Here is a 14,925-nt window from a genome sequence, read left to right as displayed (position 1 = left end):
CATTATAATCCACACACTCGATAAACTGTGTTCTGAAATTAATTTAAATTCGATTTTAAAACAAGAAAGTCTTCTAGCTTGCCGTTTCTCTATTTCTTATACATAGGGTGTCCCAACATTCCATGGACAACTACTACATATTTTTGTAATCAAAATAAGTTCATTGGACACAGTTATCTCTATACAAATGTGCTTAGTTTGCTATAGGGCATCAATCTAAAATAAACCTGAACTTTAATTGATTTAAAATTTATGAAGCTTATTGTCAAATATTATTTGTGATACTATTAACATAAATTTTCATATTTTCGCCAACTAGATTATTAGCGTATAATAGATTTTATGCACTGACATAGCTTGATGTAACAAGAAACATTTTCTGTAAAGCTTGATTTTCATATGCATCTGTTGTCCGACGATACGATTTTAATTTTATTGGTTGAATTTAAGGACTTCGATTGGTTAGAAAATGATGCAGTTTATAAATTTATTTCATTTTCATGTCTCCGCTCATCAGATATACGATTTACTTGTGATTAGTGTCATTTTATATTTTCATTTCCATAACGATTTCGCTGTTTTACATAGTCTAAAGAGCTAGCAACGTTTTCGAGAGAGAATTTTAAGAAAGCTGGTTCTTTATTATATCTTTTGCTATGCTCTCTTGAACAGAGTGCTGATCGCCTGGCTGCCGGTAGACATTGCGTTCACTATTGCGCATGATATCCGTATTCAAAATCTGTTCACTACTGCGCATCGCAAATTCGCTCTGTGTTTCAGGAACTAAGAAGGCTAGGACAAACCTATGTGTAGCATATTTAGTTTCATAAAAAAGTAGCAAAGTAATGTGAAAATCACATCAGTGTATCTCTACTCATAAATAATAAATCCCATAAAACACACGAAAATGGGATAACTTGTACAGATGTGATGCGCAGTAATGAACCGCAGTAGTTACGTGAGCATAGCAAAATATATATAAATTTTATTTTATTTTTACCAAGGTTAGAAGACTATTCCCAAAAGAGTATAGTATCAACGGATAATGGACGCATGAAAATCAAGCTTAAGCTTGATTTTCAAAGCACTTTTGTATTGAGGTAAATTGTAGCCAATATAAACTTATTTTGATTCCAGTTCCAGTTCTATGGCCACGGAATATTGGTACACTTTGTATAGTTAAGGCGAGCTACATTGTTTAAACTAATGAAGCTTTTTAAATGTATACATCCTGTAATAGTGTGGGTTTAAGCGAGAATTCTAAAACGAATTGTTAAACCGTATCAAAACTATTATCGCTCAATACCATTACTATATCAGAGCAAGTCTCGTGAACCACGATAAAAAAGAGGTCAAATGTCATTGTGTCTTAAGTAAACCTACATCACAAATAAATAACACCACTTACTAAAAATATTGTTCACTGTACGGCGTTATTTTAAGTATACATGAATTCTTTTGCGAATTAATAAAACATAATATGTGGAGGTATATATTTTTACTTGTAATTGCAATTTACAACGTTAAGGGACAATGTCCGAGAATACCAAGTATATACCATTCAAGATTTGATAAAAATCCGGGTGATAATGGATACCAAATAAAAATTAGCGAAAATCCTGAAAAATATGTACCTGGAAAACTTTATACATGTAAGTAAAGAACAAGTAAACTATTACATACCTACAGGATCCGGCAATAGTGCGTCGGGCATCTGTAGCTCCTAGAATAAAAACTTGGGAACTTTGTTTAAATGCAGACCTAAAGTATGTTCTAGGATGTATTTCAGGAAAATATTTTAACTTTTACAGGGTGGCTCAAAAAAGTGTGAGTGGATCGGGATGATTTTTTTTTAAATGGAACACTCTGTATATTATTGGATTTTTGGCTTCCTTTCAGATCACTTTACAAAATCCTAAGATATGAGTAAATATGTTTCTAAAGTTTCAGAGATATTAGTAAATAAATAAAAAAAATATATTTTCAGCCTTTCTGAAAAAAAAATATTACAAATACAAAAGAACTGTCCTGAAATCAAAATTATATAGGGTATTTACTTTAGATGGTTTATACTTGCTTTGGTATAAATATCGTAATCCTAAATTATACAAGATGTTCAAAATTCTACGCCAAACTTTCTAAAATATAAAATAATTTTTCTCTGCTTTTTTAAATGGAACACCACTCTATATTATTTTTTCAATAGATGGAGAATTAAATAATGAACATTTTTTGTATTTAAGTATTTCAAAATTTTTAACGGTTTTGCAGATACACGCAGTATTATTTCATATGGCTCTCTCAATAGAAGGGCCTATTTTACCATAAGGCCTATAAGGCCCGGGCCTTGGACACGGTGCTCTGTGGAGTGTGGGGCCCGTTAAAGGTTGTAAAATATTCATAATTTCTTGAATTTTTGAATTTTATTAGAAAAGAGGGGCCGAATTTTTGCTTGTAAAAATAGATGCTCAATAGTAAAATACGAGAGAAAAATCATCGGGTGGCTTTGATAAAAATTTAATGTGGATGATGCCCATATGAAATATAAAACAGCGAATATCTGCCAAACTGTTAAAAATATTGAAATATTCTAAATACAAAAAATGTTAATTTTTTAATTTTCCATCTATTGAAAAAATAATATACAGAGTGTTCCGTTAAAAAAGAAAAGAAAATTATTTTATATTTTAGAAAGTTGGTGTAGAATTTTGAACATCCTGTGTGATTTAAGATTACGATATTTATAGCAAAGTATAAACCATCTAAAGTAAATACCTAATATAGTTTTGATTTCAGGACAGTTCTTGTATTTGTAATAATTCTTTTAAGAAAGGCTAAAAAATATAAATTTGTTATTTATTTATTAATATCTCTGAAACTATCGAAATCTATTTACTCATATCTTAGGATTATGTAAAGTGATCTGGAAGGAAGCCAAAAATGCAATATTATACCGGGTCTTCAATTAAAAAAAAATCATCCCGATCCATTCACACTTTTTTGAGCCACCCTATAGAAGCCAAATATTTTCCTGAAATACATCCTCGTACATACTTTAGATTTACACTTAAACAAAGTGTCTAACTTTTTTATTCTAGGAGCTACAGATGCCCGACGCACTATTGCCGTACCCTGTATACTTACCAGCCTGTTTTATTTTTTTTATTTCTCAGTGTACCTTATGGGCTCTAAACCGTTACCAAATTTGCAACAGTTTCAACGATTTATCATTAATGTACAATCAACAGAACATCCCGATAATATCTCTCCTCAAAGTGTTGGAAGTTTTCAACTATACGGAGACAATTCCACCACATTCAATGAGGAATGCGTAAATACAATTTCAGAAAGAAATTCAGATCCAAAAACAGAAGTTTTCTTTATGTGGGCTGCTCCACCTTCTGGTTCCGGTTGTGTCACTTTCAGGTATGTTTAGGCATAGCTTATTTTTAATGTTGATCAAAAGAATTGGGAAGATACGCAACCTAATGGGCAAATTCGTGACAAGACTGATTTTATTTCCCCTTGCGTCTCAAGTGTTATACGGTGGAGCCACCACTCGTTCTGCGGCCAACGCATAAAACTCATTTTCTCTAATTCGGCCAGCGAACGCATATCCAAGACGGCGTGGAACTGAAAACGACAGTGTTGCCATATTAAAATGTGTAATATCTGTAATACGTTTGCCGAAAATATCTTATTCGTGTTAAATATAGAATAAACAAAAAAAATTAAAATTCTTTTATAGGTAGCGAATATTTCGTATGATCGAAAAAAGTCGTTTAGTTGGCTTGGAAATGACGATTATTGACGTTTACCATAATATTTTACATATGAAATAACTGCGATCTTCATTTCCAAGCCAACTTTGATGCCGTTCTTTGTATAATCATATATTATATTAAATTGTTTAATGATAGAAAATCCGTATTATTAACGAACTGTACCAAAAATCCGTAAATTTACGGATTAATCTGTAGTTCTGGCAACACTGTCTCCGGCAACCACCCAGTCTGTCGACTGAAGGCAGAACTACGGTACAGCATTCTTTATCCGCTGCGCTGTAAACGACATCACCGCGTAGTGGCGCAGAGCTATACTAAATCTCGGTCAGTCTGACGGGAATGCCAACAACATCTTGGTTGCGCATCTTCTTATTTCTTTAATCGGCGCTTTTAATATATACTAATAAATATGTTTGTCAAGGGCAATGGTCCTAGAAGATTCGAAACATTGGTACGCCGACGATGGCAATCTAAGCAAAACATTTTGCGAACAGACAGAAAAGGACATAACATTTGATGAAAATGATTGCTGTGCTTGTGATGAAGCCAAATACAACGTATAAACTTCCTGACAATATATTTTCATTAAAAACTTAACTTTTTCATTTTTTAGGTTATCTTTGAGGGTCTGTGGTCCAAAGAAACCCACCCTAAAGACTTTCCAACGTCACTCTGGTTAACGCATTTTTCTGACGTTATTGGGGCATCCCATGAAAGAAATTTTACATTTTGGGGAGAAGGCCAAATCGCTTCTGAAGGTTTTCGAAGTTTGGCCGAATGGGGATCAGTAAGATTAATGGAAATAGAGCTAAGAGCTAAGGCGAAATATATCAGAACTATTATCAAAGCTGCTGGTTTATGGCATCCAAATGTAAATACGAACACCAGCACAAATTTTAAAGTTGATAGAAAACATCATTTAGTATCTTTGGCTTCCATGTTTGGTATGTACACAAATAATATTACTAATTCTAGTAAACTATTATCTATAAGCGATACCAACTAAACTTTTAGTTTGGTTTGGCCAAACCAAACCAAACCAAACTAGAATTTAAATTTCCCGCTGGGGATTCAGGTGGTAGCTCCGCTGTAAAAAATGTCAAGTTGCTACATTTATTTATTTATTTTCTGACATTGTCATTCGTTTTGACACTTTTTTTGTCTTACTTTTTGGTTTAAATAAATTGTGCTGTAATGCTTTAAGCTTAAATATTTTGACTAGCAGATCTTGCAGTCGAACTTTTCTAGTGCGAAGTCTACAAGATAGCTTAATAGTCGTTGCAAAAAACTCATCGCAACCCTATTAGAATATTTTGAACGGGAAAGTTGATGTAAATAATAACTGTTTATATATGAAATTAATTTATTTTTGTTTCCTAAAATATTTTAATTAAAAGAAAATTTGCAAAATAGCCGGTCAATCTTAATCACGTCACTAAAAGTTTATTTGGTATTATCTATAGTTAATTTTTTTAGGACCATCCCCCGATTGGGTAGTTGGTATAAATGGATTAAATTTATGTTTAAAAAATTGTACATGGATCGAGGATATGATAATTGACCTATTCCCTTACGATGCTGGAACTGACAGTGGTGTAACGTATATGGTAAAATTCGTACCTCATTTTAAATGATATATAAAAATATATAGTTGTTTTATAGTCTCCCAATGCAGAGACCAACCCTAGAGAGCGCATGTATCGAATAACAACCAAATATCCAGAAGATCCCAGAGCACCATTTTATGACTCAAGAAAGAATGAAATGAACCCAATGGCACGGTTGTATATAACGCGACAAAAAGTCATTCCTAAACAATGCGATGAAAACTTTTTAACTGCTCAACTTGATGTTAGCGAGAACACCGAAGAAGTATCAAGGCGTAAGATTAATAATTGTTTTTATTCTATAGTACTATACAAATCAATTATTATAGCGGAATGTGCCGTAACGGAATATTCATCTTGGAGCGAATGTTCAGTTACATGCGGCAAAGGTTTAAGAATGAGAACTAGGGAATACAAGATACCCCAAAAAGCAAAAATGTTCGAGTGTAACAGACAGCTTATTTCCAAAGAAATGTGCGTTGCAACTATACCTGAATGTCCCGAGTATGCATTACTGACTACATAAATTAAATAAACGTATTTAACTTAATTTTGTTTAGAAATGCAAATAATGGTGATGAATCTAAAGAACAAGACGTTCCTCTTGAAAGTTTAGATGGAGGCGCTGATGGAGTTTGTTCCACAAGTCCCTGGGGTGAATGGTCTGCTTGTTCAGAAACATGTGGCGTTGGTTTCAAAATGCGAACTAGATTCTTCCTTGACAATATGGGAAGAAAAAAATGCCCACACATTACCACAGGTAAGGTTAAGTTAGGGTAGGTTGCCGGGGACCTCGCAGGCCTTGGGCCCATTGCGATACCCCTGTTATTATTGTACCAAACCTCCATCTCATTCTTTCTTTGCGAAATTTTACGAAAAATTTCATTTTTCCTCATTGAAGCTTTTAGTCTTTGTCTAAAAATTCAGAATATCTAATAATAACTTCCATTCCTGGCTGCAGTCAAGGGTAATAAATGACCTTTATTGTCACGTTCTCGTTCAAAATAGTTTCGAAATGCAGCTACAAGCTCTTTGCTTCGACGCTTCGGCATAGTTTCAACACACAATTTCAAGAAATGCAATAAAAAAACTAGAAAATTTAGTTCCTAAAAAAACCCTTTGTGCTTAAAAGTGCAATTTTTTAAAAAATACTATGAAAATAGGCAAAAAACGAGAGTTACTCACAAAGATTCAACAACAACATGATATTATACAAAATAATGACTGACACTAGGATAATTGTCAAATAATAAAGGACAACATTGCTGAACACGGCGCTGCGCAATGTGACCAACAAAGCGATAATAAAATTCGGTTTAAACTAATTTTTGCAGCTTTAATCTAAATAAAATATCTGTTACAATCATTTGCGCTATAAAGTAAAATGAAGAGCTACTCGGTATCTTAAATTATACAACAAATTTAAACATTTTTACCAAAATTTCATTTAGTCAGGTTTATAGACTTTAGTGTCAATGTCGATATGATTGATGACGTGCTTCGGAAAATGTTTTGCGATTACAATAGGTTGCTTTACCATAAAAATACTATTTAAAACGATTTTTTTATCTTGTTACCATTTATATTTTTATTTAACAGTTGAGAAGGAAAAATGCATGGGACAACCTTGTGCCAATGTTCAACCTGAAGATCCGATGTGTCCAACTACACCTTGGAGTGATTGGAGTCCTTGCAGCGCCTCTTGCGGAAAGGGTGTGAAATTCCGTACTAAACTATTGCTCGTGGGCCCCGAATTACAGGCCAAGTGTCAAGGTAGGGTTGAGATGATCCAGCAAGCGCCATGTGTAGATACCCCAGATTGTACTTTTGATATGGCTACAGCAAAAGGTATATCAAATAATTACAGCAAACATTTTTGGTGAACGCTAGTATGTTTTAGTGGTTTGTATGCAGGATTCAGATCAAGGTCCCTGCCAAGGATATTACAACAGATGGTATTTTGACTCGAGAAAACTGATGTGCGTTCCTTTTGTTTATGGTGGATGCAGAGGTAACAAAAACAATTTTCTAACTTCTGAAGAATGTATGGGATCTTGTTCAATAGTAAGAGGTAATAAAATTTTATAAATCGTTAAAAATCCTAGATCATATATACTTACGTGGATAAGTAAATCACTATGAAAACTGTCGCAAACATATCAACAACTTCCATTTATCTTCTTTTTTTGTTGCACACGCGGTGCTTCTACTCTGTCTTTGTCGAGGATCTAGCGTCCACGCGCCAAATTTGAACATTAATTTAAAAAATTTAATTTGGAAAATGCATATATTCGAACAATAAATTGCATGTTTACTGTCACAAAAATTAAATTATATAAAAAATACATTTAGCCACTCCATATACGAATATCAATATTCTTAGGAAATCTAACCAGAAGGTATGCATGTGGTTTAATATAAATAAAAGAACAACTGAATACTTTACTTGCCTATGAAAAAAACATTTGGAACCCTTAGAACTTCCACACACTAAACACTTTCTAGCCATTTTTACGAGTATTTAGTAAATCCAACGAAAAAAAAAATAGAAATAAAATTGTGCACAAATTTTAAATTAACTTCTCACTGAAGACACTTGCATCCTTGGCTATATAAAAGCAGTCGATAAAAGAGTAATTAATACAATTTTTAAAATAAAAAAACGCAAAAAAACCAGCGTTGTTACACAATGGAAATAAGATTATGACATATGATTATGATAAGATCATAGATAAAAGAAAATAATCTACTATTAAGATAGATATGAAACTTATTAGTAAAATTTTGGGTCAAAGCGCCCCTCCGTGTTTTTAGTGGAGACTACGTTTAGCCCAGCGCCTTCGCCTTTTCTGCTGTAAATGTTTTTTTATGTTTATATTTGAATTCAAAGGATTTATTTTTAAAGTTACACTGATATATTAGTATATCAGAGTAACTTTAATAAAACATAAGAATATATATATTTTACAATTTATTTTTTTAGTTATTTTACAGAGTTTCATGTAAATGATCGTAAGTCGACTTGCTGTCTAATGAATAGACCGAGATTTATAGATTTTAAAGCGAACGAAAAAAATCAAACAACGAATACATACCATATATTTTTCTTTTATCTAAGATACATATCTTATCGTCTTTTGGAAACACGTACAGTTTTGCAGTTTTGTTAGTTTCTTTGCAAGATGCAACATAACAAGAAAACACCATTTTTACAGTTAATAAATAATAAAACTATTTCTGACTATGATATTTATAATTTAGATATATAGAAAATTAAAAAACAAACCAGTATTTGCAAACGCAGGCCCAAATTCAATAAAAATCAAAATTTTTCTTGCGAAAATCAGGCTTTTTTCACTGAAAAGGTATTTTTTGATTTATCAGCAGTCATTGTCAAGTTGACAATATACAGGGTGTTTTCGAATTAGTCTAAAAAATTATGGTGTGATTCCTCATGTGTTCTTAAAACAATTTTTATATAACCATTAGGTCTAAAGTACTTCCTTTCTGATCTACAGGGTGTTAAAAATTTAAAAAAATCGATTTTTTTGCTTAACATAAATGGTACACCACTGCTTTTTTACAGAAAATATATTTTTTTCTTGACTGGCCATCCTTTTTCAACAAAATTGATCTTTTGAGTTTTTCTTGTTCATCAAACGGTTGTCGAGAAAAAAAAAATACTTATTAAGAGCCCGCCTTAATTCTTTTTCTAACGATTTTATATTTTTTAGATTAATTAGGAAACACCCTGTATATGCATATCACAGGCAACCAAATAAACTACTCTACAAATTATTTTTCCTACCACTAGCGACATACCGTGCTTTTAGTGTGTACTAAATTATTTTATCAAAATTTCGCCATATAAGTTTCCAGGCAATGGATAAGATTATGACAATATAATGACAATGAAAAGTTGGTTTCCATAACAATGTACAATTTGAACTTTCTCTTTGAATAAGAAGACTAAGGAAGGAGCATAATGCTATCCATGTATTCATGCATGGTGGGCGGAAAAGCCACCATAAAAGCTCTCTAGGGTGGGGATCATTGACAGTTCTGTTTGACGATTCATTTGACACATTTGAATTTGATTTAAAATTTTGTGGTTTTGTCAGTCTTTACGGAGCTTATTTTATCTTATTTATTATTTATTCTACTACTGATAGTTGTATAAAGGTAGTAAATCTAGATGGAAATTGTGGCAGAACTTAAATTAACAGTGACGCTATCGCGATTTATCGAAAAAGACTCTAAAATAGTTGGTTGTGTAGCGTGCGGTAGATCTCGGCAAAAATTGAGTGAAATAATGGAACAACTTTTCGCTAGTAAGTGACTATATAATATACATACGTGTAGTAAACCGATCATTTATGAAATTCACTTAAATTAACTAAATTATATATTTTCTTGCATTTTTAGCTTTTATTTATTACTTGTCAAAGATTAGATGTCAAAGAATTTAGATACGTTAATTTGACTTACCTGCTTCAGTAGCGTATCGGATGTTTGTGTTAATAAATACTTATTATAACTTATCTATTTTTATTAGAATTATATATTTTTATAACAACTTTAATAACTACCAACATTTATTTACAACGTAAAATAAAACAACAAATTATTGAGTCTACCCCACGTCTACCCTACATCATAGTTTTACATTTTTTAAATAAAATTAGAACGACACTGATAAACCGGAATTTAAGTCGGCCATATTTGAGGCCCATCGCGGTGTACCTAAGATTTTTGATATGCTCCTTCCTTAGTCTTCTTATTCAAAGGAACTTTCTAAACCGTATAAAATTGTGATTATCTTAGAAATACGTGCAACTTTTAATGCGCATGTGCAAAGTAAGGTCCTCGAGAAAACCAAACCTATTGAACGTTTCATAAGTGCAATAAAGAAGGTTTGAAAATGGCATGTCGTACTGTGGGGACATATTTTTTAATGCTAAACTTATGGCGTTGATTTATCCACGTAAGTTTATATGATCTAGGTTAAAAACAAATACTTAGTAACTCATTTTTAGATGCATTATCCGGAATTAATCCTGCACCTTCAACATCAAGTTCCACCTCCCAAACTAGATTTAGAACAGCACCAAACCTTTTACAATCTAGTGTAGATTCCTATGGAGAACCAGTCGATTGTATGATAACTCCGTGGAGCTCATGGAGCTCGTGTAGTGTTACTTGTGGAGCAGGATTAGAAGAAAGGTTCAGAATGATTAAGAGACCTGCTCAAAATGGCGGAAAACCTTGCCCGACCAATTTGAAAAAGAAAAGAAGATGTTATGCGCCAATTCCCTGCTATTAAAAATAATACAAAACGTACATTTTGAAATATGTGTATTTTAAATGTAGGAAACATTTTTTTTCTGTAAGTGTATTAATAACAATTAAAAAAAATATTTTATTAAAAATAATAAGCTATAAAATAAACCTCCTCGTGTAAAGTAATTTAACAATAAATACGTTAGAGCAAATACTGTTTTATACCAGAAAAAAATAACTACTATATAAAACACTTAAACATTTTACTTTAGCAACTTAAATAAATAATTATAAAATCTCTAAATCACAGTGTCGTATCTCTGGATGTTTTTTCTGAAAAAAAATATATCTTCCAATAAACATATACAGGGTGTCTCAGAAATACACGCACGTATTTTAAGGGGTGGTAGATCTGGCCAAAAGAAACTAAATTAAATGGTAATAACCGAGTTAGTTAACTTTTTTAATAGCTAGTTGATTATTTAGTTTCATTATTTTAGTTTACTAAATTGTAAAAAGGGTATTTAAAACATAGTTACACTATACTTAATAGTAATATTCAGTGAATAAAATTAATATGATTTTTTTGCAGAAATTTAAAAATGCGAACTTATAACTTATAAACATACAGAATGTGGATAATGTAGGAGGCGGCAACATTGCATTCTCTCGAAGCGCTTTGCAGAAACTGAACAAGCGGCACTCAAAAGTTTTTTAATATTTTCCGGAAAATGACAAGAAAAATATAAAGTTTCAACATTTTCGTTCGCAAAAAAAACTCATGGGCGTGTTTCTGGAGTTGAGCAATACTACCAGTTAAAATACTTGCACTTATTTCTGGGACATCCTATATAAAGGATAGTCTGACTAAAATTATCAAAGATTGTCATCTGAAAAGCCTCTATGACGCACATTTTTTAGGGTCGCTTTTATGTCGGGAAACGGTTGATTATTAGCACAGAATATCTAGCTACGCAACAGAAGCCTCGTTACATGTATAAAATTGTAGGTAGCAAAAGGAGACAGACTTTAAAAGCCTGTCTCCAAATCAGATATTTTGATGTGGTAGTTTCGCTACTACATAATAGAGGGCAATAAATTTAAAAGAAAACAGTTTTCTACAAACAAAATTTAAAAGAATTTTGTGCAGTGTTGCCATTGTGTAATTCATATCGTAATACTTCCTGATAAAGCCTACCTTCAAATTTGCTACATCATTTAAACATATTAAAATAGATCACAGCTATTTTTTTCAGTTTGCCATGTTAGTTGGAATTAAATCTTATGAGCTAAATTACAATCACATCCTGACGTTTGATTGTATAATTGAATCCGGAATTTTCATTGTAATTCGGCGACAATATATATAATAAGTATTGTTCTGCTATTATGATACCACTTCCTGACGTTCGATTGTGTTCATACCAAGTTCATATCGTATAATCGGGAAAAAAGGGCGTTAGCGATAGCTATGAAATGAATATCGCTGTCATTTTGTATGTAAATTTATATGGGAAATGTCATCAATCGTCCTTTTCCAGCCAAATGGACGCCGTTTTTTTCAGAAGCATATCAAGTGATACCATAGTACTATATTACGATACATGGCGTTCGATTGGGCTTAAACTTGGTATACTATATCTTCAGTGACATTGTAATATCATGGTACCATGGAGCATATAAAGTGGTACCTTTATAGTGCCATATATGATGACATAGCAATATTAGGTACATGGCGGCATTAGGGCTTAAACTTGGTATACTACGTATTTTCGGTGACATTGTAATATGATGGTACTGTGATGCATATCATCTGGTACCATAATATAGTACCATATTATGTACATGGCGTTCGATTGGGCTTAAATTTGGGATACTACGTATCTTCGGTGATATTGTAATATTATGGTACCATGGAGCATAATAAGAGGTACCATAATATAGTACCATATTACGATACCATTTCCTGGTGTTCGATTGGGCTTAAACTTGTTATACTACGTATCTTCGGTTACATTGTAATATGATGGTACTATGATGCATTTAAAGTGGTACCTTAATATAGTACCATATTTCAATACCATTTCCTGGCGTTCGATTGAGCTCATATTTGATATATACTTGCGTATTTTTGATGACACTGCATTATTATGGTACCATGAAGCATATCAACTGGTACCATAATATAGTACTATATTACGTACATGGCGTTCGATTGGGCTTAAACTTGGGATACTACGTATTTTCGGTGGCATTGTAATATGATGATACTATGATGCATATAAAGTGGTACCTTAATATAGTACCATATTACGATACCATTTCCTGGCGTACGATTGGGCTCAAACTTGGTATACTAGGTATCTTCGGTTACATTGTAATATGATTGAACTATGATGTATATAAAGTGGTACCTTAATATAGTACCATATTACGATACCATTTCATGGCGTTCGATTGTTCTTAAATTTGGTATACTACGGATCTTCGGTGACATTGCAATATTATGGTCCCTTAGAGCATATCGAGTGGTACCATAATATAGTATTTGTTTAATTAATAATTTTAATTTACTTTACGAATTTTAATTTACTGTTCGATGTCGTGACAGCAACTTTTATGCCGAACTAATATATTATTAATTGTACCTGGGTCACTTTTTAAAATCTACCTAGGTCTATATAAATAACGTGGCAAACGGAAGAAATTTGTTATTATAGTATTTTTTAGTCAGTTAACATTTTTTGTACTGCATTTTATTAAATTATTTCCATTATTATTAAACTTATATTTCATTACTAACGTTCCAGCATTAATAAATATCACTATCAATCGCCCTGTATATTATTAATTTTAAAGGTAATTAAAGGTATTTTCTTAGTTAACATTATAAAGTAGTGTATATTAAAAATGTATATGTTTTGTAATAATATACTTAAAACTATTTTAATAGCCAAAGGAATAATTAATATAAGTGTATCTGACAAGAAAAGAAGAATAGAAAGAAGCACATACTGCATTATACACAATAAAAAGAATGGGATGCCAATTCAAGTCTTTTTGAATCTGGCAACTGTGCATATTTAGCCGAGCTATAAGGCCGTCGACGAGCCGTCGATCCAAAACCGAAAGTTCAAAATTTCTAATTATATTCTGATTATGATATTGTCGCGCCATCTAGTATACTATTTGTGCAACTTTAGCTCTTTCATTTCGAGTATTTTTCTGTTGCGTAGCTAGATATTCTGTGTTATTAGGTAAAATATAGGAGGTACCGCAAAAAGTTAAATACATAAGTTATAGTATTTTTAAATATCTATCAGCGACTAATAAATTTAAGTATACAGGGTCGTTTATAAAGTCGTGGCATATCAAAGTTTCATTTTTCCCTATATATTATTTCATATTTCAATTTTCCCTTCAATTCTAAGCAAAGATGTGTTTAGTTTGATTTAATGATGCCCTTCTGCCGAAACTGTGATACTGTTGTAATGGGGTTTTAAATTTCTAATAGCTACTAGTAAATTTAAGTATACAGGGTCGGTCATAAAGTTGTGTCACATCAAACTTTATATTTTGTAGATGAAACCCCCTGTATATTATTGCATATTTCAATTCTTCTTTCAATTTTAAACAATAATCGTAATACACATTTGTATATAAATTGAAGAATTGAAATGTTAAACGAAAATTTTGTAATTTCCAGACTTGATATATCTACTCTCATTTTACTATATAATAATAATAATAATAATAATATGTCTTTATTTTAATAATCCTCGGCGAATTTCAGTAAATGCTTAGTTAACCGAGTACCATTACAGTATAACCTAACAAATAATATCAATATCCACTACCTTATCTTAAATTAATATATCAAATGTATAAATACAATAACAAAAAAAAATAATGAAAAATACAAAAAAATATAAAAAATATAAACCAAACCAAAACTATTAGTGTAACACATAGAGCACACATAGAGAACAATTAATACCCATAAGTACATTATGCAATAACATAAGGCAACAGGCATGTATTGGTGTTGATGAAGAGAGAGCCAAGGAGAGGCATAGTTGGCTGGCTTCAAAAAGTATACTCAACTCACATTATCGAATAATAAATCTCTGAACCCCGATCTAAATGAACGGAGGGACTTAGCTATTAAAGCACTTGGCAGGGAATTATATAACGAGACCGCAGAATACGTAAATGATCGTCGATATAAAGAGGTCTTATATTGAGGTAGATAT

At 31.9% G+C, this 14,925-nt stretch overlaps 2 protein-coding genes across 3 annotated transcripts in view; one reads left to right on the top strand and one right to left on the bottom strand.

Moving 5' to 3' along the window:
• The first annotated feature begins 1,330 nt into the window (after positions 1–1,330).
• LOC115891200 (spondin-1) lies at positions 1,331–10,879 on the top strand. 2 transcript variants are annotated; one of them, XM_030911620.1, is made up of 11 exons: positions 1,336–1,652; positions 3,174–3,426; positions 4,207–4,342; positions 4,399–4,729; positions 5,262–5,392; positions 5,448–5,667; positions 5,722–5,896; positions 5,953–6,152; positions 6,992–7,240; positions 7,293–7,463; positions 10,429–10,879. In XM_030911620.1, exons 1-11 carry the CDS (start codon positions 1,481–1,483, stop codon positions 10,713–10,715), a joined length of 2,325 nt encoding a protein of 774 aa, XP_030767480.1. In that variant the 5' UTR covers positions 1,336–1,480; the 3' UTR covers positions 10,716–10,879. The 2 variants fall into 2 exon arrangements, with proteins under 2 accessions (XP_030767479.1, XP_030767480.1); XM_030911619.1 differs by having other exon boundaries at positions 1,331–1,652; positions 5,448–5,896.
• The window catches only part of LOC115891201 (zinc transporter 9), a 25,589-nt gene continuing 21,394 nt past the window's right edge, over positions 10,731–14,925 (bottom strand). Inside the window, exon 11 of the mRNA XM_030911621.1 lies at positions 10,731–11,005. Coding sequence (XP_030767481.1) covers positions 10,961–11,005 — 45 coding nt within the window. The 3' untranslated portion in view covers positions 10,731–10,960. The remainder of the gene's footprint in view (positions 11,006–14,925) is intronic.

This window comes from Sitophilus oryzae, unplaced genomic scaffold (assembly GCF_002938485.1).
Source record: "Sitophilus oryzae breed Bouriz unplaced genomic scaffold, Soryzae_2.0 scaffold_980_pilon_pilon, whole genome shotgun sequence".
Lineage (NCBI taxonomy): Eukaryota > Metazoa > Arthropoda > Insecta > Coleoptera > Curculionidae > Sitophilus > Sitophilus oryzae.
The sequence above is the reverse complement of the archived record's forward strand: the minus strand, read 5'-3'. Positions and strand labels throughout refer to the sequence as shown.